The sequence below is a fragment of the Lycium ferocissimum genome, chromosome 2 (genome assembly GCF_029784015.1).
Source record: "Lycium ferocissimum isolate CSIRO_LF1 chromosome 2, AGI_CSIRO_Lferr_CH_V1, whole genome shotgun sequence".
Taxonomy (NCBI): Eukaryota; Viridiplantae; Streptophyta; class Magnoliopsida; order Solanales; family Solanaceae; genus Lycium; species Lycium ferocissimum.
In genome coordinates, this window is record NC_081343.1 from 50,342,985 (window position 1) to 50,369,697 (window position 26,713).

The 26,713-nt window shown below is 35.2% G+C and overlaps 4 protein-coding genes and 8 non-coding genes across 15 annotated transcripts; 11 read left to right on the forward strand and 1 right to left on the reverse strand.

Moving 5' to 3' along the window:
* Nucleotides 1-812: 812 nt before the first annotated feature.
* On the forward strand, nt 813-12,273 carry LOC132043085 (uncharacterized). Of its 4 annotated transcripts, XM_059433584.1 has the most exons (11): nt 813-832; nt 968-1,181; nt 3,492-3,628; nt 3,720-3,854; nt 4,279-4,389; nt 4,502-4,768; nt 7,174-7,373; nt 8,566-8,854; nt 9,222-9,332; nt 10,026-10,217; nt 11,748-12,273. In XM_059433584.1, exons 2-11 carry the CDS (start codon nt 983-985, stop codon nt 12,090-12,092), a joined length of 1,986 nt encoding a protein of 661 aa, XP_059289567.1. In that variant the 5' UTR covers nt 813-832; nt 968-982; the 3' UTR covers nt 12,093-12,273. The 4 variants fall into 4 exon arrangements, with proteins under 4 accessions (XP_059289567.1, XP_059289562.1, XP_059289574.1 ...); XM_059433579.1 differs by lacking the exon at nt 813-832 and having other exon boundaries at nt 845-1,181; XM_059433595.1 differs by lacking the exons at nt 813-832; nt 968-1,181 and having other exon boundaries at nt 3,491-3,628; nt 3,724-3,854.
* Nucleotides 12,274-15,928: 3,655 nt separating this feature from the next.
* Nucleotides 15,929-19,701, forward strand: LOC132043112 (large ribosomal subunit protein eL32z-like). The gene is made up of 4 exons (XM_059433598.1): nt 15,929-16,041; nt 16,109-16,203; nt 18,965-19,146; nt 19,237-19,701. Exons 2-4 carry the CDS (start codon nt 16,114-16,116, stop codon nt 19,364-19,366), a joined length of 402 nt encoding a protein of 133 aa, XP_059289581.1. The 5' UTR covers nt 15,929-16,041; nt 16,109-16,113; the 3' UTR covers nt 19,367-19,701.
* Nucleotides 16,408-16,499, forward strand: LOC132048494 (small nucleolar RNA U31b). Its single transcript, XR_009413021.1, has one exon. It is a non-coding gene; the product is annotated as a small nucleolar RNA U31b (small nucleolar RNA).
* Nucleotides 16,594-16,673, forward strand: LOC132048470 (small nucleolar RNA Z195/SNORD33/SNORD32 family). The gene has a single exon (XR_009413002.1). It is a non-coding gene; the product is annotated as a small nucleolar RNA Z195/SNORD33/SNORD32 family (small nucleolar RNA).
* LOC132048495 (small nucleolar RNA U31b) lies at nt 16,962-17,052 on the forward strand. The gene has a single exon (XR_009413022.1). It is a non-coding gene; the product is annotated as a small nucleolar RNA U31b (small nucleolar RNA).
* On the forward strand, nt 17,138-17,218 carry LOC132048472 (small nucleolar RNA Z195/SNORD33/SNORD32 family). The gene has a single exon (XR_009413004.1). It is a non-coding gene; the product is annotated as a small nucleolar RNA Z195/SNORD33/SNORD32 family (small nucleolar RNA).
* LOC132048474 (small nucleolar RNA Z196/R39/R59 family) lies at nt 17,317-17,400 on the forward strand. Its single transcript, XR_009413006.1, has one exon. It is a non-coding gene; the product is annotated as a small nucleolar RNA Z196/R39/R59 family (small nucleolar RNA).
* Nucleotides 17,801-17,891, forward strand: LOC132048496 (small nucleolar RNA U31b). The gene has a single exon (XR_009413023.1). It is a non-coding gene; the product is annotated as a small nucleolar RNA U31b (small nucleolar RNA).
* Nucleotides 17,977-18,057, forward strand: LOC132048471 (small nucleolar RNA Z195/SNORD33/SNORD32 family). The gene has a single exon (XR_009413003.1). It is a non-coding gene; the product is annotated as a small nucleolar RNA Z195/SNORD33/SNORD32 family (small nucleolar RNA).
* On the forward strand, nt 18,160-18,244 carry LOC132048473 (small nucleolar RNA Z196/R39/R59 family). The gene has a single exon (XR_009413005.1). It is a non-coding gene; the product is annotated as a small nucleolar RNA Z196/R39/R59 family (small nucleolar RNA).
* A 548-nt stretch (nt 19,702-20,249) lies between the features above and the next one.
* On the reverse strand, nt 20,250-23,744 carry LOC132043120 (pentatricopeptide repeat-containing protein At5g46460, mitochondrial). Its single transcript, XM_059433606.1, has one exon. It carries the CDS (start codon nt 23,256-23,258, stop codon nt 21,183-21,185), a length of 2,076 nt encoding a protein of 691 aa, XP_059289589.1. The 5' UTR covers nt 23,259-23,744; the 3' UTR covers nt 20,250-21,182.
* A 1,163-nt stretch (nt 23,745-24,907) lies between these two features.
* Nucleotides 24,908-26,208, forward strand: LOC132043128 (membrane protein PM19L-like). The gene is made up of 4 exons (XM_059433612.1): nt 24,908-25,123; nt 25,396-25,615; nt 25,744-25,789; nt 25,904-26,208. The coding sequence occupies exons 1-4, from the start codon at nt 25,012-25,014 to the stop codon at nt 25,979-25,981; spliced, it is 456 nt and encodes a 151-aa protein (XP_059289595.1). The 5' UTR covers nt 24,908-25,011; the 3' UTR covers nt 25,982-26,208.
* Nucleotides 26,209-26,713: the final 505 nt, after the last annotated feature.

The window sequence follows — 26,713 nt, forward strand, 5'->3', positions numbered from 1 at the left end:
AATAAAAAAAACCTATTAAGTTGATTCGAATAAACTAAAAAGAGATGGATCGGACCTAAATATAAGTTTCTAATAAGATGTACATTGAAAAAAATTATGGCACCCGCCACCTTCAAATCCTAGATTCACCTCTGCTTATAATGTCGCAACGCTCACTTTCTCTTCTAAATCGAGGGTCTTTCAAAAACAACCTCTCTACCCAAAAAGGTAGGGATAAGGTCTGGGCTATTCTACTCTCCCAAATTTCACTTATGAGATTACACTTATATGTTGTTGTAGTCCAATAAACCAATTAAAATATATTCATTAAATAATTTCAATTGAATCATTAATAATGTCGATTTAAATTGTTTACCGATTTATGTTAAACTCTTGTCCAACCAAAAAATGTGTTTGCCACTTAAATTTCTTGAAGACATCATGACTAGTAGACTTGCAAATCCAAAACAAAAGAAAAATGCAGAAAGAACAAATTCATCAATCATCTTTGTGTCTTTTCAGGTGATCAAACTTCAAAAACACACTCAAGGGTGTAACTTAGTGATGGATGGAGTAAGTTGAGAGCACATACTATTTTGCACACATACGCGAATTAATTTCTTTTTATCTGTTTCAGCCTTAGCAGATAGAGTTAATTGTATTTGTGGAATGCCTGGACACCATGTTTATTAAAAAAAAAAAAAAAAAAACCTTCAAAGTATCTTTTAGTGGAATGCCCAATGGACAATCATATATTTAGTTGATGGGATAACCATGTTTATTTAAAAAAAAAAAAGAACTTCAAAGGCTGATCTTTTAGTTGTTTAAAGTTCTCTCTGTTTCCCATGTTGTTGTTACTAAAAGTTTAATAAAGACATGTACTCTCTGCAGAAAGTGTTGTACAAAGATTCTATCTTGCAGATTTTTCCCTATAGTTCTTTCTCATTCAAATTTTAATACACTCTTCTTTCTCCACTTGTGTTATCAGTGAAGGCAAGAAAACATGCAAGGCTGCTCTGCTCTGTCCTGTTCCTCAAACACTGTCTCTTCTCCAGTTGGTATTTGCTGTACTCAAAGACTAACACTTCCTTTTCGAAATCAAAGCAATGGTTTCTTGGAAAACTTATCTTCTTTTCCTGCTCAATCAAGATTCAAGATTTTCCATTTTCACCAAAGCACTCTCCCTTTGCTTCACTGCACTGGTAATTCTTGTTTTCATTAAAGTTTCAGTCTTTCTTGATTTTTGAGCTTCCACTAATGGTTTCTTTGATTTTTTTCTCACCTTTTATTGGGTTTCTGTTTATTTAGTATTATCAGCTGTTACTCACTTCTTTTCGACAGAATTCTGGAATAGTATAGTATCTTTTTTCGTTTGCCTATTCTTGGAATCTCTAGTACAACCTGATTGTTTCTTTCACTTCATTTATCTTATTATCTTGTTGCTGTTACTGCCTATTATTACTGCTGCCTTTTCATCTCTTCTTGAGCCGAGGGTCTATCTGAAACAGCTTCCTTACCTTCACAAGGTAGGGGTAAGGACTGCGTACACTCTACCCTCCCCAGACCCCACCTGGTGGGATTATACTTGGTATGTTGTTGTTTTTGTTTCAAGATGTTAGACATTGTTTTTATGGAATTTATGTTCCATTGAATTATCATCAGTATTAGTTTCTGGTAACGTGGTGTCCGGTCAGCTTGGCAAGATCCTTTTGGTTTGTTTAGAGATTGTATGTCAATACAGCAATAAGCCTGAGGTTTAGAGAATCCCTAATTTTGAGAGAACCCCTAATTTGTTCCAAAGATAAATTATTGAATATTGGAATGAACGGGTCCGTGATGGAATGGATGTTGAGGGTTAATATGGCTGACCCCAATTAGTTTATATTAACATGTAGTAACAACAATAATGTATCCAGTGTAATCCTACAAAGTTGGGTTTGGGGAGGGTAAGATGTACGGAGACCTTACCCCTACCTTTGAGAGGTAGAGAGGTTATCTCGATAGACCTTGCCTTCATGGGGTATTAACAAGTAGTAGTAGTAGTAGTTGTTGTATTCTCTGCTGAATACATGCTGCTTAATCTGAAATTTTAGGTACATAGTATGGCATTTGAAACTTAAAACATCGGACATGTCCTGAGTTTAGCTTATGTTCTACATTTCTCGTCTTCTTTGCTTTTCTTTTCATAAGTTTGTTTTGTTGTTTGTCTATTTGTTGGTTCTGGTTTGAAGCAGTAGGATCTTCAGATAATTTAACCTAAGTTATATGTAGTTAAGTTAATCGTAATTTCATGATTTGGCGAATTAAGGTGCCGCCTTATTCTTTTGTATGTAAAGATCACAACTCAGCTCCTTTCATAGCTGTTTACTGTTAATAAAAGTTGTTACCACTTTCAAAAAAAGTTAATGTTATCAACAGATTATCAGATTCAAGTAACATACATTTGTCTTTTATCAATTGATTTTTTGGGTCAGATATTTTTCTTTTTTAAGTTAGCTATTTATGTCGGGAAGTAAAGTGTCTTGCCAACTCGTGTATTATGCGGCTTTGTCCCTTGGGGACACACTCCTGGCTTCATTTTGGTACTTAATCTTGTATTTGCAATTGAGTTAGAATCCACACCCAAGAGCAAAAGTGAGAGTATCATTATCTAAGGCGAGGAGATGCAGAAGTACAGTAGGAGATGAATATTTTTTCTTTTGGTAGGTTGAGTATAGATGAGTGGTAACTCAAGACACATTCATGCTTTTAGCCTATCCCAAACAAGGTACAATGACCACGACCCATCTCAAGACACTAGGCTTAATAAAAGTTCTGGAATTGAGCAAAACCTTGAATTTTGTGTTGTTATTTATTTATCTATGAAGTTTCGCTTGTCTAACTTTATTTGTCTAACTTTCTCTTGAGCCGAGGGTCTTTCGGAAACAGCCTCTCTACCTTCCGAGGTAGAGTTAAGGTCTGCGTACACTTTACCCTCCCCAGACCCCACATGGTGGGATTTCACTAGGTATGTTGTTGTTGTTGTTGTTGTTGGTCTATTTCCTTCATATGACATACTAGTTAATCATTAGTTGTATCGCCTTTAAGTATATTTTGTATATTTGTGCTTATCTTAAGTATGATATGTTGTGATTGTTGTAATTCTACACCCTTAACCTTAAGCAAGTGCGAGGCAATCTTTGAATTTGTAAACTGTTCAAAAGTCCAATTAAAAGTTCCCTGGCTCCAGTCTAACACATAATGTGGAAATATTTATATATGACGTTCAGTTTCCAAGAACGATATCAGCTCATTGTAATGTATGCTATCTACTTAAATTCTGTTGCTCATCATGATATACGTATTCATGTGAAATTAGTTATCATTTCCAGAGTTCAGTGCCTGCATTGTCACGCATCTAAATTAGGCTAGAGTATCACAATAGTCCTCATTCACAGAAAGTGTTTTGAATAGTTTCTACAAAATCACTTGGTTCTCAAGTTAAGCACCCTTTTATGTTTGTTATATTTCAGCTACTGAGGAGATCTTAGAGGCTAGTGAGACAGATGGATTATTTGTTGAAACTGGGTACATATATAGTGTTCATGGGCTTCAAGGAGAGGTTCGGGTAAAAGCTACGACTGATTTCCCTGAATTGCGATTTTCCAAGGTAGAAAGCATCAGAAACTTAATAGCGGGTCTGGATTCTCCTTTTTGGGATGCATGAAAATATCCTTTTCATTAATTCACTCTTAATTCAGCCAGGAAGGCGATGGTTGAGACAGCAAGTTTCAGGGAGAGATATGGTTCAAGAAATCGAACTAATGGAGGGAAGAGGTCATCCAGGACAGAAGAGTTGGATACTTAAATTCCATGAGATTGACTCAATAGAGGAGGTGATCTAAGTGTAATTATGCAGTACATTGGGTTCCCACGACCCACACTATTTTGTTTTACCTCATATTACCTCATATACTATGGAAGCAGTAAATATGTCTTTTGATTATAATGGCCTTATCTTTCCTTTATGATGAATCAATTTAATCATGCATGTTACAATCACATACTTCATTACTACAAAGTGGCGGTGTCATGTACAAAGGTTGAAGAATTCTATATGACATTGTTATCGAGTTGAAAATATTTGGCTCATCTGTTGTAAACAAAAGGCCATTTTCACTTAGCCTATATAATATGGAACCTTTACTACAACTCTCATGCCAGTTTTATGTATTTTCTGAGGGATATTTTGGAAATGGACTTAGTCTTGATCCTAGGGCATGAAAGTTTGATATATCTTGTTTTCTCGATTTTCCTCAGGCTCAAAAGCTTGTGGGGTCGGCCTTACTGGTGAAGGATGAAGATAGACCAGTCCTGGAGGAAGGTGAATTTTACACCCGTGACCTTGTTGGGATGAGAGTTTTTCTAAAGGTTTGTGTTCCATGGCTTCTGAGTTTCATAAAAAGTACAGGTTTATTTAGTTTAATTTCTTTTGGAGCTGAGTGGTGCTTAAAGGGAATCTTCTAATATTTGTGTGCTCCAGGAAACCAGAGAACTGGTAGGAACTGTTATTAATGTTTTCGACAGCGGAGCTAGTGATCTCCTACATGTTGAGCTTCTACCAGATCGAAATGCAAAACCACGGTTGGAAGGAGGTGCATCTGGTCCTCTTGTATGGGTCCCCTTCGTTGAAGCAATTGTTCCAAATGTCGATTTGAGTAAAAGGGAAATGCTGATTACACCTCCAAAGGGTCTTTTAGAGTTAAACATCCGTGCTGATGAGAGGTCCAAGAAAGAGAGGCGACAGCTCGTGAGTTACTTTTCTTATTTCTCCCATTTTGCCAGAATTTATCATATAGGTCACACGCTGTTGCAGAGTGCTGTCACTGTGATGTCATAAATCACCATTTGTTTTAAAATAAATTCTATTTATCTTTTCTAGAGAAGTAACATCTCACAGAGTGCTGTCCCAATCATTTTAGAAATCACATTGTCATTTTCAAAGAAATTATAGTCAGCTTTTCTAAAGTACTCTGATCAGGGGCATATCCAGTTAGTAAGCTATGGGTTCATTTAGGTTTTGCCTTAGGTTATGTATATATGGTAAAAAGTTCACTAAACATGTACAAATAACAAATTCTGAACCCAGTAAGTTTGATGGAGATGGTAGAATTACGAGTCTGAACCCATAAATTTCAAATCCTAGATCCGCTTCTGACTCTCATTGGGTTCTTCCATATTCATTGTTGGTTGCAAGTTACTCTTGCGTGGTTTACATTATGAATTTGACCAATTACAGATGTGTGTGAAGCAGTCAAAAGTTTAACCTCAATCAACTTCATTTCTTTGTCTTCTTCTTGGCGCCTTGACCTTCTCTAGTATCCCTTTTGCCCGTTTGCCATCCTTGTCTTGCGACACACCTCTTCCAGGGGTAGACCACATACAATACCTTCAGTTTTGGAAGTAATTAACCAAAAGAATGACAATATGCCTTAGATTTCTGCAAGGAATTATAGCTGCCCTCAAAACACATTACGTTCCTCTCTTTCCATATTGTCCACCATGTGCAAACTGGTACTGCTACTACAGCTTCTCAAAGGATCAACAGTATTACCAGGCATGATGGATGATCCATGTGACACCCAAAAAAATATACAGTTGTCAAATTTGATCAATGACTGGACAGTGAAGAAACAGATGACTACAGTTGTTTCTGCCTTTGTTCCACAAAGATAACATCTACTGCAAAGTATGGATCCTCTTTTCTGTAAGTTGTCCTGAGCCAAGACTGCACTTTTAGCTACTATGTGAAGCTTACTACTTTATATGGAGCCTTTGACCTCCATATCTGATTCCATGGCCATGGCCAGATCTGTTGCTCCTCTCTTGTGAGCTCTGTAATGTTACCTGACACTCAGATAGTATAGAAGCCTCCACTTTGTTCATCCCGTTTTAATCTATCCACTTCATAGGGAAGTCCGTGGAAACTCACAGTTGTACTGTCAACTAAATGCAACTGTCACCAATTCCCAGTCATTGAAATGTCTTCTGAATCTGATGCTTCATACCTCACCGTCCCTGGATTCTGCCGCTTCAGGATACTGAACCAAGTTGAAAAACCGAGGGTATTGTATTTTTAGATGAGTGTGGCCTATGCGTATGTCTTGCCAGAAGAAAACTTTTCTTCCATTACACAGGATGATGCTTGTTTTTCACAAGAACTCAGACCAATCTTGCCAATAAGTGACCTCTTATTTTATGCGATTTGTGTTGCTTGCATCCTCTGTCAGATGTAATCATTTCAAATCTTGCCCAACATTTTTTGAAGGCACATTCACCTCAACATTTTCATTTCTACGGCACTCATCCTATGAATATTTAGACCTTGGCAGCCCAACATCTTTTGATCAAGACCATAGAGACCCAAGATTTATTCCAATATAACATTGCTGGCCTTACTGCCGTTTAATAAAACTTTGTTAGGTACTTTGTAGTTGCACGGAATTCCATATCTCTCCTTCATTTCAGTCATCCTATTTTAATTCATGTGTTACATTCTATCATGTCCTTTTCTTTTGAGGCGAAGCTTAAATATCTCAAATTTTCTGCATTTAGGCACCAATAATTACATTTAATTTCACTTCATCGTCATTCTTATTATGGAGGTTAAACTTGTGGTGCATATATCTAGTATTAGTTCTACTTATCCTAAAACTCTTACTTAATGGAGTATTTTTCCATTTTTTCAACTTTTTGTTGACTCACTTGCTCATTAATCAATTAACAATCGTCTGCAAATAACGCTATCCGTATAAAGGAAAGTTCGTAGCCACGTGTTAGAAGATGGTGGTTGCTTATTCACATCATGAATAGTCGTTGATGCCACAATGGTGAGATAACAACGAGGTGAATTTGATTTATGCACAATGATAAATTCTTTAACATCTTAAATAAATGGTTACCCACTTCTCCTCATAAGCAATGTAGTGCAGTTATTATAATTAATAGATTTCATAAGTTTTCTTATCGGAGCTCAATCATTAAGTAATTCTTGATGGAGAGTTCATACTTAACTGCTCCAGATGATTGCTGGTCATTATGTAATGCCTCTAAAATTGTTTTTCTCTCCGATGTTCCTCTGTGATTATCATAGGTGCTTCTTCTATAGTATTGAAGATCTAGCGTGTTTGGCCTACTCATCTTCTGCTTTTTCAGGAATGGAAAGAGAGAAAGAAATTTCAGAAACGCCTTATAGCAGCCAAGAAAATATTGCATGAAATGGAACAAGATCATATTTTTCACGGTTTCAGATTTGGAGAGAAAAACCAAAAGAGCTTCCTCGCAAACCAGATAGTTGATGTAAATTCCACGTTGCTTCAGCATGCATTGCAGAATAAAAAGATTCCATATAAGAGGTGCAGCTATTAGTTCATTTACTGTCTTTTGGCATTAATAGCTTTTTTGACCTGCCAAAGTGTATGTCATACACGCTACGCTTTAAGTAGGCTAACCGTTCTTTTACACTGATATCCCATATTCTAAATGTTAAGTACAAAGGCATTGGAAAAAGTTAGGATTCTTTTTGAGACCCTATCTTTTCCACAGTTTGTGGTAGCCGACCTAAAACTAGAAATAAATGAAACTGACATCCCATATTCCAAATGTTAAGTACAAAGGCATTGGGAAAAGTTAGGATTCTTTTTTAGCCCTTATCTTATTTACGGTTTGTGGTAGCCAGCATAAAACTAGAGATAAATGAATCCTGGATTATTTAATTTGATAGATCTTTTCAGAAATGTAATTAGCACTGTTTTGTAGTATTACGACTCGTGTTACGGATTATATCCAGTAAGGAAGAATAGGCAATAAAAAAGAAGAATAGGCAATAAATGATGGCGGATACAACTTGACCTCTTAGAAGGGGTTGTCAATGAGAAGGTTACGGCATGTTTGTGTTGACGTCACAGTACTGGTCCACATATTACTTGACTTTTATGATTTTCTAGTCAATTTGTGGATATTTTAATAATTTAACCCTGCCTGCCATGTAATGTGTAAACTAGGATATGCTATTATGTAGTTCTAGAAGTGAGCTCTCTCCCTTTTTTCCCCTAATGCTCACACCCTTTCCTCAATCAATCAATGTGTACTGACGATATTAAATGACTAAGTATGCCAGTAAAGATTTGTCCATTTGTTTACTGCAGTAATATTTTTCAGCCTTTTGGGTATAGTTTGTTCTTCCCCACTTGTGGGATTACACTGGTTGTTGTTGTTGTTGTTGGGCATAGTTTGTCCAATGCTCAGTGTAGTTGTAGCTACTGCCACTGGCATAAAACTCAAGATTGCTAAATTTTTAGTTCAAAATCAACACCAGTGGCTAATGGTTTTCAAGAAATTGGCTTTATCAACATGTCCTATTGTCTGGCTGGTTAAGTTTTGTTAATCAAGCAATTTTTCTTACAAATTTTGTCATGATCAAACTCATTCTTGTTCCTTTATTTTTGGGGATTGAGGGTGTTGGGGGTCGCGGGGGGGGGGGGGGGTGTCGGGTTGGTGAATTACTATTTGCCTTTTGACATTTTGAAACTTTTTTCCTTGCTGCAGATGGAGCTTTCCAGATTTTGTTAATGCTTTACAAGTAAACAATACATTAAAACTATCAAAAGAATTCTTTTCTAAAGACAATGCCGAACACTCTAGCATTGGTTCTAAAGTTCAAGAGCAGGGTCACTGCCTCATATCTTCTGGCAAGGTTGCCATTGTTTTAGCTTTGGGAGAAAGAAATTTGCTTCGAACGTCTTCTATTCCTGAACCTGCTGGCTCTCATAATAATGAGGATATTGCTTATCTGCATGTCAAGGCATTGTTAGATAACAGCCACAGACTACTCAAGGTAGTCCTTTCTTCAGTAGTAGAACTAGAGACGGCATTGTGTTTTGTAAATTGAACTGCTATTTCCTATATGCCCATCAGGATTGAAGTATATCTACCGTGTAGTTGTCACTTCATTCCCTGCAGCCAATTGCTTGAAAGAAGATTACTATTGTTATTAGATGACTCTGATAAAGTTTGGGGAATGTAATATTATGTATTTTTTCCTAGACTTACTTGTATACATGCCAATTTAATTCACATATTAGCTGATTGATTACAGGTCCATTTACTTTAGTTTTAGATATTCTCATGAAAAGGGAGATTACTTGTTTTGCTGGAGAGAGTTACTTTGCGTCATGTTTTGATAAATTTCTTGGCAATTGCAGATGGAGGACCGGCCCTCTCTACCTCTTATATTGGTGTGTTCTGCTGAATCTATTGAATATCTCAAACAGTTGTTCATGGATCATGACTACTTCTCTTTCGACTCTAAGAAGGTTAGATGCATGTAATTTGGCTATGTAATTAGTTACATGACAGATAGAAAGCTTGGTCATAATTATCTGTAAGGAGCTTAAATCATTCTACCATTGTATTAGGATAAATTTCTACTAATACACAATTTTAGCGGAGACAATTAGCACTTTGATTGCCTCAATCAATTTCTGAATGTTGAGATGAGCCACTTAATTGTTGTTTACTGAAACTTTTTCATTTATTGATGCGGCTATACTTCTTTAAAGGCATATGGATGAACCTCAGTTATTTCAAAAAAGTTTTGTTAATGGCCTAATGATGTTCTATATTCTGATTCTGGAAATTCCTACCCGGGGCCAAATAAAGCAAAGGTCAAAGCCTTCTCATTTATTCCGTTAAGGGAAGTTGAATTACATGCTTATAGCCAGACTTGAAACTATTATCTCTATGAAAAAGTGGACGGGCTTCTCCTATCGGGTATTTGTTCAACTTCTAGATATCGTTAATTATGGTTGGTCGGAACGATTTCTGAGATAAGAGTATTTAAAAACTGTTCTGCTACGATTTTTATTCGCATTACTTTTTTGTTGTTTGCTGTAAACTATGTCCATTTTCTCTTTCACAGGAAGAAAATTTTATAATCATTATTGACATGATAATAGGCCTAGCTGCGTGCAGTTTCTTAGTTTTCACATCATTTGAAACATTCATAGGTTTGGTTCTTGGAAGAAGAGAAGCTCCCTGTTGTCAGCGCTCCACAAGAGGAAGAAAACAAACATAAAATTTTGATGAAATCACCGTGGGAGATACTCCAAAGACCAGCTGGATCTGCAGGAATTGTTACTTTGCTCTCATCACAGAACCTAGTAGAGCATTTACATGTGATGGGCGTGGAGTATATTCAGGTGAGTGTTGACTTCTGCCTAACTGCAATTGGCGTGTTAAATAGCATGACTCCTTTTTCTTGTCCTTATAGATCTGTCTAAGTTTCTATTGTTTATTCGGCATGCATGAAAAAAGCATAGAGAATTGGTTGTACTCTTGTATTGCTCAGAAAAATCTATCTTGTGATTCTGGAAAAGGGCTGCAAATATACACTCCTTATATTCCTGTGTACTCCAGCTTTAAGTCAATTGATGAAACTGATAGCACTTTGTCCTGAAATATTTTTCATCTGCAGCAATTGAATTGATGTGTAGAAGCAATTCAAGCATCAGCCTTTATTTTTTAATTCCCTATCCCTTTGTTTTCTTGGGTCGTTGTGGGGAGTTATTGCAGTGACCTGGATTTTATTTAGCAGAAAATTTTCTGAAGGCGGCAATTATAACTTAGAATCTGTATTTCTTTACTCCACTGAATGTCTTTTTTGTTGAATCCAACATCATTTAAATAAAAATGTGAACCGGTAGGATATGTCTTTGAGCTATTATAAGGAAACCCTCTGTTAAGATCCACTTCCTCATCGTTAAGCACTTAGATTCACGTGCAACCAAAAGGCCTTTAGTTTGAAAAGGCAACACTTCATTTCTTTGAAAAATATCAAGTCCTCAGAGCAGTTACCTCATCCACTCACAGATATATTGTTGAATGTCATATAACAAAGCTAGCTCTTTGTGTCGGTGTTATAGATGACAAATGGTTATGGAGATTTAGTAGTATTTAGTTGTTAGGAGGGTGAGGAGAGTGGGTGGTGTAGTTGTGTGGATAGGATGCTATTATTGCCTAGGACAGAGGATGCCATACCTAACTAACTTAGTGATGGGACTAGTTAGTACTGTTGTACACATTTATTCGCGAAGAGGTTGGAAGTGATAAGATTAGGGTGGAACTAGCAATGACTTTGAATACGGAGGTTATTGTACTAGACAGTAGAGAGGAAGTGTGTCAAGGGAGAGGTGGGCCAGCAACTAGAGTTGTTGACTTGCTGTGGCTGGACAACTGAGTTATGGACATGAAAAGGGAAAAATTGGAGAAAAACCTGCATATGGTGTCATGATATTCGCCATTTGCTGCCATTTCCCCCGTATTTCGGCATTCTCTTTTTGGAACTTTGGCACTTTTCTTTGGAACTTTGGCACTTTTCTTTAAAATTTTCTTTCGTATAAAGATAAGAATTTTTGAAATAATGAAATCATATTCTGGTTCTAACGATAAGCTTCCTTCCTAAGTGCCATGTCTTGGGAGTTGGAACAGTGCTTCAAACAGGTCCAAGGCAGCACTATGATCGATCTGAAGATGCTCACCCCCCCCCCCCCCCCCCCCTCCCCCAACACACACATCCAAAAGTTTTTTTTTTTTTTAAAAAAAAAGAAATAGATGGAGATAGTACAAGGATTCTGATAAATCCATTGTCAGCGTCTTGTTTTAATTGGTGTTATCAGTGGCTTTTCGCTGCTATGAATCTGTGTTACTAGTTGACTTGCAATGCAATACAGGTCTGTTCTAGCAATCAAGAATTCATAAATGGGGAGATGCTACTTGGTTTTACTAATTCACGTGAAGCCAATGCGGGGATCCAAGTCTTCGGGAATGCTGGCTACTTGGAAGAACACTTCAACATCGTATTTTCCATTGAGTTTGCAAAGAAGTTGACTAAGAAGACAGACAAACTTCAGTTTGAAGCCATTTTAAAGCCAAATCAGTATGTGGAGATGGTAGAAAAAGAATGGGTTGATGTCATCCCCTCCTCACCCAACTCATATGAATTCCATTCTTCAATTTATAGTTGCTTGAATGCTTGTCCTCCTAGTAAGGTTTGTCTGGTAGATATTACTGCATGATATCGATATTTCTAAACATGTATATGACTCCAACTTAGCCCCAGAAACATAGATCTTTTAATAACACAAGTATCTTTGTTCTTAAAATAGCACACATGCTAAGGTAGCTGAGATTATTGCAAAGGAAGGTTGAAAGGGTCATGTTACTTGTTTCCAGATAATGAGGCTTTGTACTATGGGACTTGTCAGCACCATTAGTCATATGTTATTTAGCATCACTTTTTACCCAATTCTCCATCAACAAGCATTCAGTAGGCTTATCATCAATGGTGATGATGGCTAGTTTTTCTCATTTGCTGTTTATTGATTCTTTGTAATTGCATTAGTTTGTATGGTTGGACTTGAAGAACTGGTTGACAGGTTTGACAATTACTAGCAGAAGCGAAGGCGAAATCATAAAAGATATAATTAACACAAACAAATAGGGGAATGTATGGTAGCACAGCAAAATGGTGAAATCAATTAAGCGAGCTTTTTGTGGAAGACTCTCATTACTATGGGGGTTCATGGTTGGTTTGGTCGATTTTTCGTCGATTTGGTTTTGTTGGTTTTTGGCCGGTCGTTTTATAAAGGGAAAAGGACATAAAGGGCCATCCGGCCCAAACTATTCCCACCCGATGGCCCATGTTTTTCCAAACCCAAAGTGTAGCCAGCGTGACCTTTTGTGGCGACTTTAGTCGCCACTAAAAGTCCACTGCGAAAAAAAAAAAAAAAAAAAAAAAAAAAGGAGGACTATTATAAAGATCATTTTTTTTTTGGGTAAAAGCAACTGAAGATCAACTATGTATAGAAAATGTATCATACGTATAAAAGAAATATATCATTGTTATATAGAATATGTATCCTTATCGTATATGTATAGAAAATACATCATAGGTTTTTATAATTGTTGTGTAATTTGTGTATAATAAATGTATCATCAATGTATACTCACTAATCATACATATGTTATGCATTAGTATGTATATTATACATTGATTATACACTAATGATTCACATATTATACATATTCCATACATAATATGTATCATCAACGTATACTCACTAATCATACATATATTATACACTAGTATGTACATTATACATTGATTATACACTAACGATTCACATATGTATCGAAAATGATAGAAAATGTATCATAAGTATAAAAAACGTATCATACGTATACAAAATATTTCATTGTTGTATAGAATATGTATCCCTACTGTATATGTATAGAAAATGTATCATAAGTATATAAAATGTATCATTGTTGTATAGATTATGTATCCCTACTGTATATGTATAGAAAATGTATCATAAGTATTATTATACATGTTTTGAGATATTTCTTGAAGGCTCGATCAACGTATAAATATACACATATTATACATGTTTTGGAATATTTTTTGAAAGTTCAATTACTATATAAGTATACACATATTATACATGTTTTGGAATTTTTTTTAAAGTTCAATCACTATATAAGTATACACATATTATACATGTTTTGAAACATTTGTTGAAGGCTCAATATGAATTTTAACCTTTAGTGGAGGCTTTTTCAATTGCCATTTAAAAAAAAAAAATGAAGTTGATCTTTAGGTTGCCACAATAGTCCTTTTTTTTTTTTTTTTTTTTTTTGTGCAACGGACTTTTAGTTGCTACTAAAGTCGCCATAGAAATTCTGTTTTTTTTTTTTAAAAAGGCGTTTGGGCTGCTGGGCCGGTCAGCGCTTGGGAATAGTTTGGGCCGGTCGGCCGGCCAGGTCACTGTATTAGGCCAAAATGTGGGATTACTTTGGCCTGTTGGCCATTGTATGTCTTTTTCCCTTTTATAAATATGTGCATACATTGTTAAACAAATATTCTAACTACTATAGTCCGACATAACACTATCGAGATATCTTGATGATAATTGAATTGATTAACAACAACAACATACCCAGTGTAATCCCACAAGTGGGTCTCGGGAGGGTAGAGTGTGCGCAAAACTTACCCTACTTTGGGAGGTAAAGAGGCTATTTGCGATGGACCCTGAACTTACAAAAAGCAAACCAAAGCAGTCCAGAAAAGAAATAACGGAAGTAAAGAAGCCATGACAAAGTAGTTTGGAAAAAAAAAAAAAAAGGACTGCCACAAAATCATATGGAAATCGAATTTCAAGAAACAACAAATAATAATAGAAAATCAAAGGATTATGGATACAATTATTATCTTAACATGAAAAGAAAATTGGAGTTGTCAAAATAAAGTTATAAATCAAACTAAAGTACTTTAAAGGTCAAAAAACTAATTATTGTAAAGGCAAAGAACTAGACAACAAGAGTGCAAAAGATTAAAGATGTACCATAAAATTTTAAAAGTAGTATTATATAAAAATTGCATACATATGTGTAATTATAAGTGTTAAATAGTTATTTATATAGTTGGTTTGGTTTGACTTACCGGTTATTGTTTGTTCAAAACCAAAACAAAATCGATATTTGCTAGTTTTTAAAATTAAAAAAGAAAATCCAATCTAATTGAAAATATCTCGATTTTTCTTTGATTCAGTATAATTTTCGGTGTGATTCGATTTTCCGATTTCTCGTGGACACCCCTTAGTCATTAGAACTAAGATTGTTATGGCGAGAGGGATACTTCCAGCATGAATCACTTATCGACACCCTTGGACAATAATTTTACTACATATAAATGATTAGCGAAAAGTTGTAGAAATGAAACCTAAACAATAAAATGACCTCGAATAAAATTAATGATTTATAGAGGATTTATATTGCAAAACCTAATTATGTTTGGAATTCCGAAATAATTGTTTGTCTGGTTGAGTGCATGCCGATACGCTACATTAGTATTTACTATTTATAATGCCGCTCGGAAAAATATTCTACAAGTGTGCAAGAGAAATATATATAAAAAAAACTAGCTAATCTATGAGCTACTATATTCCAAGATTTAGGAATAAGTATTATATTTAATTTTGCAAGCAACAAATTTGGTTAAACTTTAAGATCATCGTCACTAAATGAGAATGTACTACTATATTCCCACGTAAGTAAGTCTAGTCATTGAAATTGGGTGGCATGTACACCACATGACATTTTACTTATTCAATGTGATGTCTATGTGGTAATTTTTTAAAAAACAATCTAGAAAATTAATTTTTTTAATACAAATCTGAAAAAAGTGGCTTTTATTAAAAATCTGAAACCTTTTTTGTTTTAATAATACCCATTTTGTTTAAATATATTCTTGAAAATTGGAATTTTAGTTAGTTAAAAAAATCTGAAAAATGTTTTTTTTTTTAAATCTGAAAAATTGTAAAGCCTTTTTTTTTTTATAAAAAAAGTGTCCTATTTTTTTTAAAATCTGGATTAATTTTAAAAAATCATTTTCCAGATTTTTTAATAATTTTTTTTTTAATAAAAGGCATTTTTAACAGATTTGTTTTTAAAAAAATCATTTTTCCAGATTGTTTTTTAAAAATTGACACATAGGCACCATATAGAATAAATTAATTGCCACGTAAGCAGATCCACGCCACCCAATTTAAAATGACTTTTTGTATGTGGAAATATGTTATAAATGAGGGGTATTTTTGAAACTTTACTAACGGTAAGGGCATATTTGGTCCAACTTGTAACGAGAAGGGTATATTTCATTATTTTAACAAATGGAGAATAAAATTAACTAATAAACTAAAGTAGAAGGGTATATTTGACCCTATTCCCTTATTTAGAAGTGATATTTAAGTATTCTAATAGGACTGAACTGTAAGTATGATAATGACCATAATATCCTTAGATCAATCAGGACCGGACAGTTCCATCAAGAAACTTTACAGCCGTAGATTGCTTTTTATGCTTGACTGCTGTAAACCCTAGCAAATGCCCAACTGTTTCCTATATAAACCCTACTATAATACTGCTCCATAAGGCTCAGCTTATCTGAAGAAACCCTAGTTCATAGTGAGCCCCTTTTCCATGTCTATATTTTTTTAATGTTTGTTGTTAACTGTGTATTATAAAATCTAAGGTAAAATGGCAGTTCCTCTACTTAAAAAGAAAGTAATCAAGAAAAGGGTGAAGCAATTCAAGAGACATCAGAGTGATAGGAGAATTACTGTCAAGGTATTGTTTTGGAATTTTTTTAGAACCCCATTTTTGTATTTAGTTCTATTTGAGTTTTATTTGTTCAGTAATCTTGTTTTAGCTTTGATCTGAATCTTTTTGTTCAAAAAATAGTGAAAAGATCTCATTTTTATGGGTTGCATTAAGATAGCATTTTGTTCACTTTGTTTATTGTGGCTGTTTTTTTTTTTGTGTTGGAAAAGGGGAAATGATGATTAGTTATTGTCGCCCCAGTCTTAATTTGCATCCAAATTATTGGATTTGCAAGGTGGTGATTGACACATAATATCTGATTCTTCCTAAACAACAATGTTATTTTTTTTTTATATTTGTTTTGTTTTATCCCTTTTTTTTCTATTGGTGTTTAGCTTTTTTGTGGAAGATATGCTTATAAGATGTGATGATGTTTATCCACCTAACTGTAGAGTTCAATGATGAATTCATAAACATGCACTACCATCTGATCTTATAGCATTTGTCATCCTTTTAAGATTTTTGGGTTTTTGTTCCTCTTTGTTGTGTTTGTGATTGGGTTAATCTAATCTTGAAATCACCTAATAAAAGATTGGTTTTTGAGGTGTCACAAAATCTCTCCAGACATCATTTTCTTATTGTAAACAACCCTGTTTAATTTTAGCTTGATTTGACTCTTATTGTTCAACAATATGAGTATACTCTTTGAACAGTAGGATGAAAGTTTATTTGCCTTGCTTGCTCTTTTTTTTTGTTTGTTTGTTTTTGTGTGTGTGTTGGAAATGGAAAATGATGATAGTTATTGTCGCCCCAGTCTTAATTTGCATCCAAAATATTGGATTTGCAAGGTGGTGATTGACTCATAATATCTGATTCCTTCTAAACAATAATGTTAAAAATTTGATTTTTTTTGGTTTTAGCTTTTATTAATGCTGCTAAGCTTGTTTGTGGAGATATGTCTATAAGGTGTGATGATATGTATCCACCTATTCTGTAGAGTTCAGTGATGATTTCAAATACATGCACTACCATCTGATCTTATAGCATAGCTCATTCTTCTTTAAGGTTTTGAGGTTTCCTTATTTTCATTTGTATGTTGTTTTTTATTTGGTATAAGTTCTACAAGTGTTTAGACACTGATGCAGTCAATGATGATTTTTTCCCAAATTGCTGATTGAGTAGTGATTAATTTAAAAAGATCACCATCTTTCGGCTGAGATTGCATCTAGAACAAATTCGTGCAGTATTTTCCCTTTTGTTTTTAATTATTTGCTTCTATTTACCTTTGAATTGTTTTTTTGCCTATGGTATCTAATGTCCAGACTTTACCCTGTTGCTGGATGTTTCGTTTTTACGGGCAGAAACTAAACTACAGAGCAGACCTTGCGACACAGTTGGCTTCTTTATCAATAAGCTTTCTGTTACTTTAACCCTGCTCACATCTCTTTTATTAAAAAGACGTGATGGCTTTATTACTGTAAAGGTGTTATTTTGTTATTGTAAACAACCCATTTTAGTTTTAGCTTGATCTTACTCTTATTGTTAAGTAATACTAGCTAGAAAGACTAGTTGAATGTTAGAACAAAAATTTGTTTATGTTGTTTATTTTTTTGTGTTGGAAAGGGAAAATGATGACAGTTATTGTCGCCCCAGTCTTAAGTTGCATCCAAAGTATTGGATCTGCAAGATGGTGATTGACACATTATATCTGATTCTTTCTAAACAATAATGTTAAAATTTTGTATTAATTTGGTTTTATCTTTTGTTTTTGAGGCTAAGCCGGTTTTTTGAGATATGCATATAAGGTGTGATGATGCTTATCCACCTATTCTGTAGAGTTCAATGATGAATTCAAATACATGCACTACCATCTGATCTTATATAACATCTCATGCTTCTTTATGGTTTTGGGTTTTCTCCATTTTCATCTTTATGGTGTTTTCTGATCTGGTTTAGAATTTTTTAAAATTGGTTATGCACTGATGCAATCAATGATGATTTTTTCCCAAAATTGCTGATTGACTAGTGATGAATATAAAAATATCACCATCTTTCGGCTGAGATTGCACCCAAAACAATTTTTTCCCAGTATTTCTCCTTTGTTTTCAAGTTTTACAATAAATTATTTCTTGCCTATGGTATCTAATGTCCAGACTTTACTTTGTTGCTGGGTGTTTCGTTTTACGGGCAAAAACTAAACTAAAGAGCAGGTCTTGCGACACAGATGCTTCTTTATCAATAAGCTTTCCGTTACTATAACCTTGCTTTCATGTCTTCTCTTAAAAAGACCTCATAACTCGTTGTGATTGGTGAACCTTTTTTCATTGGATTGTTGATTGATCAGTGATTAGTATAAAATACCACCATCTTTTGGCTGAGAAAGGATCTAGAACAAACTCTTGCAGTAATTTTTCTTCAATTTTACTTCAAATTATTTGTTGCCTATGGTATCTAATGTCCAGACTCTACTTCGTAGCTGGGTGTTTCGTTTTACGGGCAGAAACTAATCTGTAGAGCAGATTTTGCGACACAGTTTGCTTCTTTATGAATAAGCTTTCTGTTACTTCTAACCCTGCTTACATTTCGTTTATGAAAAAGATCTCTCACCTTAATAGTTTAGATGCTCTGTTTGATGAATCTTTCTCATTATAGTTAAGGTTGATCTTTATAACTGATACAGCTTTTGGACAATTTGTATTGACGCTTTGCTAAACACTAGCAGAATGCACTTTGATTCACATGCGCAATGGTTACTAATTGAAAATGGTTTTTCAATTTATTATAATAGACAAACTGGCGCAGACCAAAGGGTATTGACTCCAGAGTTAGAAGGAAGTTCAAGGGATGTGTCTTGATGCCCAATATCGGCTATGGTTCTGACAAGAAGACTCGTCACTATCTTCCAAACGGCTTTAAGAAGTTTGTTGTGCACAATGCACGTGAGCTTGATATTTTATTGATGCACAATAGGTAATGCACTCACACTCCTTTTCTATTGTTTGCCCTATTTCATCTTGTTTATGTTTTCATCATCTCACCTTCAACTTCTCTTATTCACAGGACTTACTGTGCAGAAATTGCACATAACGTATCAACAAGGAAGAGAAAGGAAATTGTTGAGAGAGCAGCCCAACTTGATGTTGCAGTGACTAACAAGCTTGCTAGGTTGCGTAGCCAGGAGGATGAATGAGCTTTTTGGTTTTATTTAGCGTTGTCAGCAGAATGTTTTTGGAAATATTACTCAGTTTTGATGTACTGTATAATTTTATTAGGTGTTTGCCATACTCATTATACCTTATATATCTAGGAAAACAAATATGTTTATCCCATATCTTTTTACAGAAGGATAAACGTATGGGATATGTTTTTATTGTGCCCTATATATTCTGTAAAAAGTTGCACTCATGTTTACAGTGAATCAGTTGATTTAAACCTAGATTTCGTTTGAGGGGCAAATGTATAGGAAAGAAATGTTTGATGTAAACAGTGTTAGTGATTATCTACATATACTTGCATTTTTTTTCATACAGCATGTGACCTCCTTGTACTCTTCAGACATTTTATTCAAGTTAAATTGAGAGAAGTAAAAGAGTATACTCTACTCCGCTTGGCTGTAAGAACTTCTAAATGATCAGGTGCACCTCTCCAAATTTCCTATAACATTATTCTATCTTTTGTAATTAAACTCCTAATGAACAGCCTAAATCCCTCAAACAAATCAGTTCCCCCTAAAAAGCATTTCTTGGTTTCGTCTGTGTTGAGCACAATTGGTCAAGGCTTTATAACAACAGGAAATACAGTCATACCATGTATTTAGTTTACAAAGTATATACACAGTGTTGTGTAGTGTATAAAGAATACTAAATATACATGTACTATACATATCTAAACATATAATATACAGCCGATACTACCTATACAGCCGAAGTGTATAGGCAGTGCATGCCTCCGCCATGCCAAAGTGGTACATTTAGGTAAGTTTGCCTAATAAGAATTCTCTTGAGGTAATGAAGAGACCAAGAGAGAGCTATTATGACAAAATCAGAAAATCTTTTACACTAATGGATAAATACCTGAGGTTGATGGGGAAATTGGAAGCATTTCAAGCTTCAGCAGTAGCAGCATGAAAGAACATGAAGACAACATCAGCTATGCAATGCTGATGGCCCAAGCCCCTTGATTCAATGCTAAGTAAATAACAGCTCCAATACTTTAAGGGAGAGTATCCTTGTGTCAGCAGCCATGCATGTATAATTCAAGTATCTTTAAGGCTGAGGCAGGAAACAATCAGCTATCTTTTCCAAAACTTGTAATAAAATTTCTCACGAGTGTAGATTAAAGTACTTCCTGTTTGCAACGAAGGTAGGAACATTATTGACATGTTCTATATTTGACAACTGTCTAGTTATTCCCAAAAAAGAAAAACAGGATTTCTATGATTAAAGCTCCATTGATAACATATACCTCTCTACCTGATTGTTGTTGGAAGGTCTGTTGATGGAATCCTCCTATGTTGATTAATGCAGAATAGACCAGGGGTCTCGATTTGCTGATCCTAGCTAAATATCTCAGGAAATTTCATCAAGTACTGTGCAATTAAGTACCGACTGCTGACAAATAATTCTCAACTCCAAGAATAGTAAAGCTACAAGATTGGCATGATAGGCCACCAGGTACCTTGAGCTTTATTTATGTGCAGTGGTTGCCTTGACTTCAGATATATTTGTCAATCATAGGACAGTATCAGAAACATCTAGACATGGATTCCAGATCAGCTGCTAAACATTTGAAGCAGTGGATACTAATGCCTGATCTCTACATGGGTAATCAAGAGAAAGTTACCTATCCTTGCTACAAGGAAGGACCCTACTATATTGGGGCATCACAGAATGTTGGTCAGACAATCCTAACTCTAGAAGCTCCCTATAATAATGTGGTCCTGCTTCTGGTGAACCAATTACAAGGCTTCACTAACCATTCCCAGAATGATAATCAAAAGGATAATGCTACCAATAATCTGAACAAGAACAAAAGCCGTCCCTGAAATGATGAAATCGGCTAGAATCTCTTACAATGATTTCACGTTCAACAATTTTTGCTATGAGCTTGATGGCAGAATGGCAGTCCCCACAGACACGCAGGTTCTTCATTACTGTTATAGTACTACCATGTGTTGTAATTAATGCGAAGCAAATAGCAAGCCTCTCACTATGATATGACAGCAGAACTTCCTTCTGTTCATCCTCTACATCATGCAATGCATACCTTTGATCAGGGACATAACCATACTCCTTCAACTTTTCTGTCAACCATTCCAGCTTTTCATATATCCTATCACTTAGAGGATGTGAAGTGTCGCCAGAAAGAAATGTATGCCGGATTCCCTTCTGATTAACCCAACTGCATCCAGGTTGTTTTATGTTTCCTCTTCTTTTCATATTTCCTCTAATTCTTGCAACATCACTCCATCTACCAGAAAAGGCATAAATGTTAGATAATAAAACATAAGCAGCACTACAATTTGGGTCAAGATGAAAAATGTTCTCTGCAGCTCTTTCGGCCAGTTCTAAGTTTAAATGCTTCTTACAACCACTAAGCAAAGCTAACCATATTGACAAATTTGGTCTCATGGGCATGCTTTTCACCAAATCCTCTGCCTCAATTAACTTCCCACTTCTGCAAAGGATATCTATCATACAACTATAATGCTCAACTGTCACTTCAATGGATGAGTATTTGGGGATATACTGAAATAAGCGTCTTCCTTTCTCCAGCATGCCAGAATGGCTACAAGCAGCAAGTAATCCAGTAAATGTAATATCATCCATATCAACCCTTGAACGTACCAGCTGGGCAAACAATGTGAGTGCCCAATTTCCACATCCATGTTGTGCACATCCAACGATGACTGAGTTCCACGAAACAATGTTTTTTCCAGGAATCTCCTTGAATACAATGAGTCCATCGTTTATATTTCCACATTTTGAATACAATACTACTAACGAATTGCCAACAAAGGCATCAGTGTTCAATCCGAGTTTGACTGCTACACCATGAATCTCTCTGCCAAGATCAATAGACTCCATTTCACAAGACGAATTTAGGGCACTAGTAAAGGAAGACTGATTGGGAAGTAGACCAATCCTAATCATATCCCCAAACACTTTCAATGCTTCTTCGTGCTTATAATTCAAGCCATACCCTGTCAAAAGAGACGTCCACACAACAACGTTTTTGTGCAACCTCTCGCTGAGTACATTAGAAGAATCATCCACATGCATGCAATTAGCATATAATGTGATTAATGAAGCAGTAACATAAGTATCATACAAATAACCAATCTTCACAACACAGGCATGAATTTCACTACCTAGACATAAATCCCTTGCATTAGCACAAGCTGTAATAACAGAAGCAAAAGTACTAGAATTCGGCTCAACGAAGAAATCCAACATCTTCTTAAAAACCAATAGAGCCTCATCACTCCTCCCATGCTGATCAAGCCCACTAATAACTGACGTCCATGAGATCACATTCCTATAAGGCATCACCTCAAACAACTTAACAGCCTCTTCCACTCTCCCATTCTCAAAATACCCATAAACCATAGCATTCCAAGCAGCCACATCCTTTTGTGGCATTTCCCAGAACAAACTCTTAGCCTCTTCAACTTTCCCAAACTTCAAAAACCCGTTTATCATCGTCGTGTAAGAAATCACATTTCTTTGGTTCATTTCCTCAAAAAGATTCAACCCCATCTCTATATCACCACATTCTACACACCCTTTGATCATCAAGTTCCACATAACTGTATCTTTAACAGGCATTTTGTCAAACAGGTTCAGTGCCTCATTCAACCTTAGATTTTCAGCATATCCAGCTATCATTTTGGTGCATAAATAGATATTTGGTGATGGGATTCTTTCGAAAAGCTCTTTAGCTTCATTAATTCGTTGGTTCTTTAAGTGTTCAGATAGAATCGAATAGCAAGTGGGGTTAGCTACTCTGAAGAATCTTGATAAACCAATCAAAAGTCTTGAATGAATTTTAAATGGTTGAGATATAGCAATGAGGAACAACATGTTTAGGCATGAGAAGAAGTGAAGAGGCCAGAGGGAAAAGTTCACTACATGGGTTTAACGGTATTTTAAACATTAAGGGGTCGTTTGTTTAGGGAACAAGTTATCTAGGAGTAGTTATCCCGGAATCGTTATCCCGCCCTCCCATCAGTGGCGGAGCCAGAATTTCCGCTGATGGGGTTCAAAATATAAAAACGTAAACATACGAAGAAGCCTGAGGGGGTTCAACATCTACTATATATACATAAAAAATAATTTTAACCTTATAAAAATAATATTTTTTTCCGCTGAGGGGGTTCGGATGAACACCCTCGGCTCTATTTGGCTCCGCCACTACCTCCCACAGGGATAAAAATAACGCTACAATCCCGGAATAATTAATCTCGGTATTAGTTATATTGCGGTTTTATCCCAACCAAATATGGAATAAATTCATTTCAAATTTAATGCCATATTAGTTATCCTTGTTCTTCTTACCAAACGAGCCCTAAAGGCTTCAATGGTCGCCTCAAGGAAGAGAGGGAAAAAAAACCTGGGCTGATAAATTACACTAAACACTTCTATACTAAATATAAATTACACTAAACTTGGATTAATTACCCTAAACCTTAAATCACACTGAACACCTCTACGGAAAATGATAATAATGGTCCCTCAAGTATAGGTTCAAAGTAGTTACTTAAATATACTCTTGAACAGTTCGGGTCTTTTAAATTTGTCAAAAATGAACACTTTTTATCACCGCAAATATTTATCAAACTCTATCCTTTTCTTTTTCTTTCCGCAGCACGAACGAGATGTTTGAAGATGGAAACTAGGTTCGACACGAAATCATAAAGTTTTTGAGGACCCGATAGTCAAAGGAAAGGGAAGGTCTGGCTTCTATGACGGAGTCATATGGCGCTAGAGTGTCACATATGGTTGTGATACAATCATCTATCAGGCCTGACGAGTCTACGAAACTCCATCCCTACTCACATGGTCTATGCACATCGCTCTCTAGGAGATTGGCCACCTATCCTAGATCTTCCCATTTCCAAGAAAAGCTCCCCCACTCACTTGTTAAATATAATAGACTTAGGTTGTTAAATTTTTAACGAAAATTGAAGTGCTCACTTTTGACAAACTTAAAAGACTAAAATTGTTTCAGAGTATATTTCAGAGATTATTTTGGACCAACCCAAACATAAGGGGCCAATTTTTGTTATCTTACACAACCCATTTTGTGTTTCAAAGATAGTTATGTAAAAATTCTTTGTTCGTGGCTCTTGAAATTGTATAAACCAATTGTTCTAAACTAAAACAAAAAATTATCCAGGACAAAAAGGGTACTGTCAATCTATACTTATGAAAGAAGCTCTATTGGCAAGGAATATCACTTTAACTTCCTCCTAGAAAGAACTAGAGAATCAAATATAAAATCCTAAATCAAAGAATTTCCTTTTGATCAATCAAAGAGTGCACCACCTCAAAAGGGATACTAAAAAAATATATTTAGCTGAGAAAGAATCTTGGTTTTTGCTTCCTTGCCTTGATTGTGAAGTAATGGCCTTTACAACCCCACAAAGCCCTTTAGAACAAACAGCCTTAGAAGAAAAGAACCAAAACCTTCTTAGATTAAAGCATTTATAAAGACCCCAAAGAACTTGCAGAGATCACATGCATTTGTACAACATAATCTTCTTATCCTAAATCCCTTTCACAAAACCCTTGTTCAATTTTCATCAAAAAGAGGGTTTAACATATCCATTTCAAGATGAAACCTGTTGCATCTTTGCTTTTGGTCCTTAATTTCTGCATGTATGCTGTTATTTTAGGCATTGCTGGCTGGGCTATGAACTTTGCCATTGATAATGGTTTCATCATTGGTAAGTATCTCGTTCGACATTCGTAGTTTCGCTAGATTTTTAAACTATCAAATTTATTTTTTAAACTATCATATTACATAAAAGATAATTATAGGTAACTGTTCATGATAAGTGGAACTAGTTACTTAGAAAATAAAATAGGTAGCATGTTAAATTACGTGCGTTAATAGAATAAAAACACTTTTACATTGTCAGTGTATGTAACTTTAATCTTCTTTACTAAGTAATGTCTCTCTGTTGAAACTGATCATGGTGTGTGTGATTTTTTACAGGTCAAGGATTTGAACTTCCAGCACATTTCTCTCCAATTTACTTCCCAATGGGAAATGCTGCCACTGGATTCTTTGTTGTATTTTCTTTGATAGCAGGTGTGGTGGGAGTTGCATCTGTTCTCTCTGGAATTGACCATATTCGCCGATGGAACTTCGATAGCTTACCAGCTGCTGCTTCTGCTGCTACTATTGCCTGGAGTCTTACACTCCTTGCCATGGGGTAAGGCCTCAGTTCTATGTTCACTTAACGAAGATCTGAATCTGAATTAGTTTCTTAACGTTTCGTATTGGTTCTTTGTATTTACTGTTCTACATATCAGTAAAGTAATGAACTTGTCATCCATGCAGCTTTGCTTGGAAAGAAATTGAACTCAACTACCGGAATGCCAAATTGGTGAGTTACTCTAATTAAATGACACCTTCAACTGTATACAAAGTTAATTAATCTATACAAATTTAAGAAAACTGTTGACATTAACTCCTTTGTAATTTTTGGATTATCTTGCAGATAACAATGGAGGCATTCTTGATAATTCTATCATTTACTCAACTGGTATACATAGTTGCCATTCATGGTGCTTCTTGAAGGAGATAAATCAACTCGCAAAATGAATTGTATCGTCTGAAGTGTGTGGATTGAGTTTGTTGTTTCCTTTTTTATTTCAGGGTTCTTTTTTGTTTTGCCAATTTCGTTGTTTTAATTCATTATTGTGTAGACAAAGTTGGCCAGAGCATGGCTGTTTGTATCTTTAACTGTCTTTAGTATTAAAATTGTAACAAGCAAATAAATGATAACACAAATATTACCCTTCATTGGCTTTTACCAGAAGAAAAATGGAGATTATCAAGAAAAAAAACATATATGTAAATTAATTATTACATATCTCCATAATTATGAAAATTTCCTTCGAAAAAGAAGGCCACTTTCATGGCATTTACTATTGGTCATATTCATCTTTCATCTAAATCTACCCCACTTAATGGACCCCAATATGAATGGTTGTAATTAGAAAGAAAAAAAAAAGTGATTAGCAAATCAATAAGAATAGTACGTACATAATGGAAAAGTCAAAGTATGTCCATTTCCAAAACCTGTTGACTGTGAAGCCTTCACAATGACACTTCAGTGGGGTGGATGGTTCAATTAAATGTATTTTTGTATTTTCTCCGATATAAGAAAGTTGAATTTGTTAATAAAAGTCAAATGAAATTACATAATAAAAATTAAAATAAGATTCAAGAAACAAGTTGGTTGAGTTTGACCATGCAGGCCGACAAGTGCTTTTCAAGGCAACACACACATATATATACTAGTTTT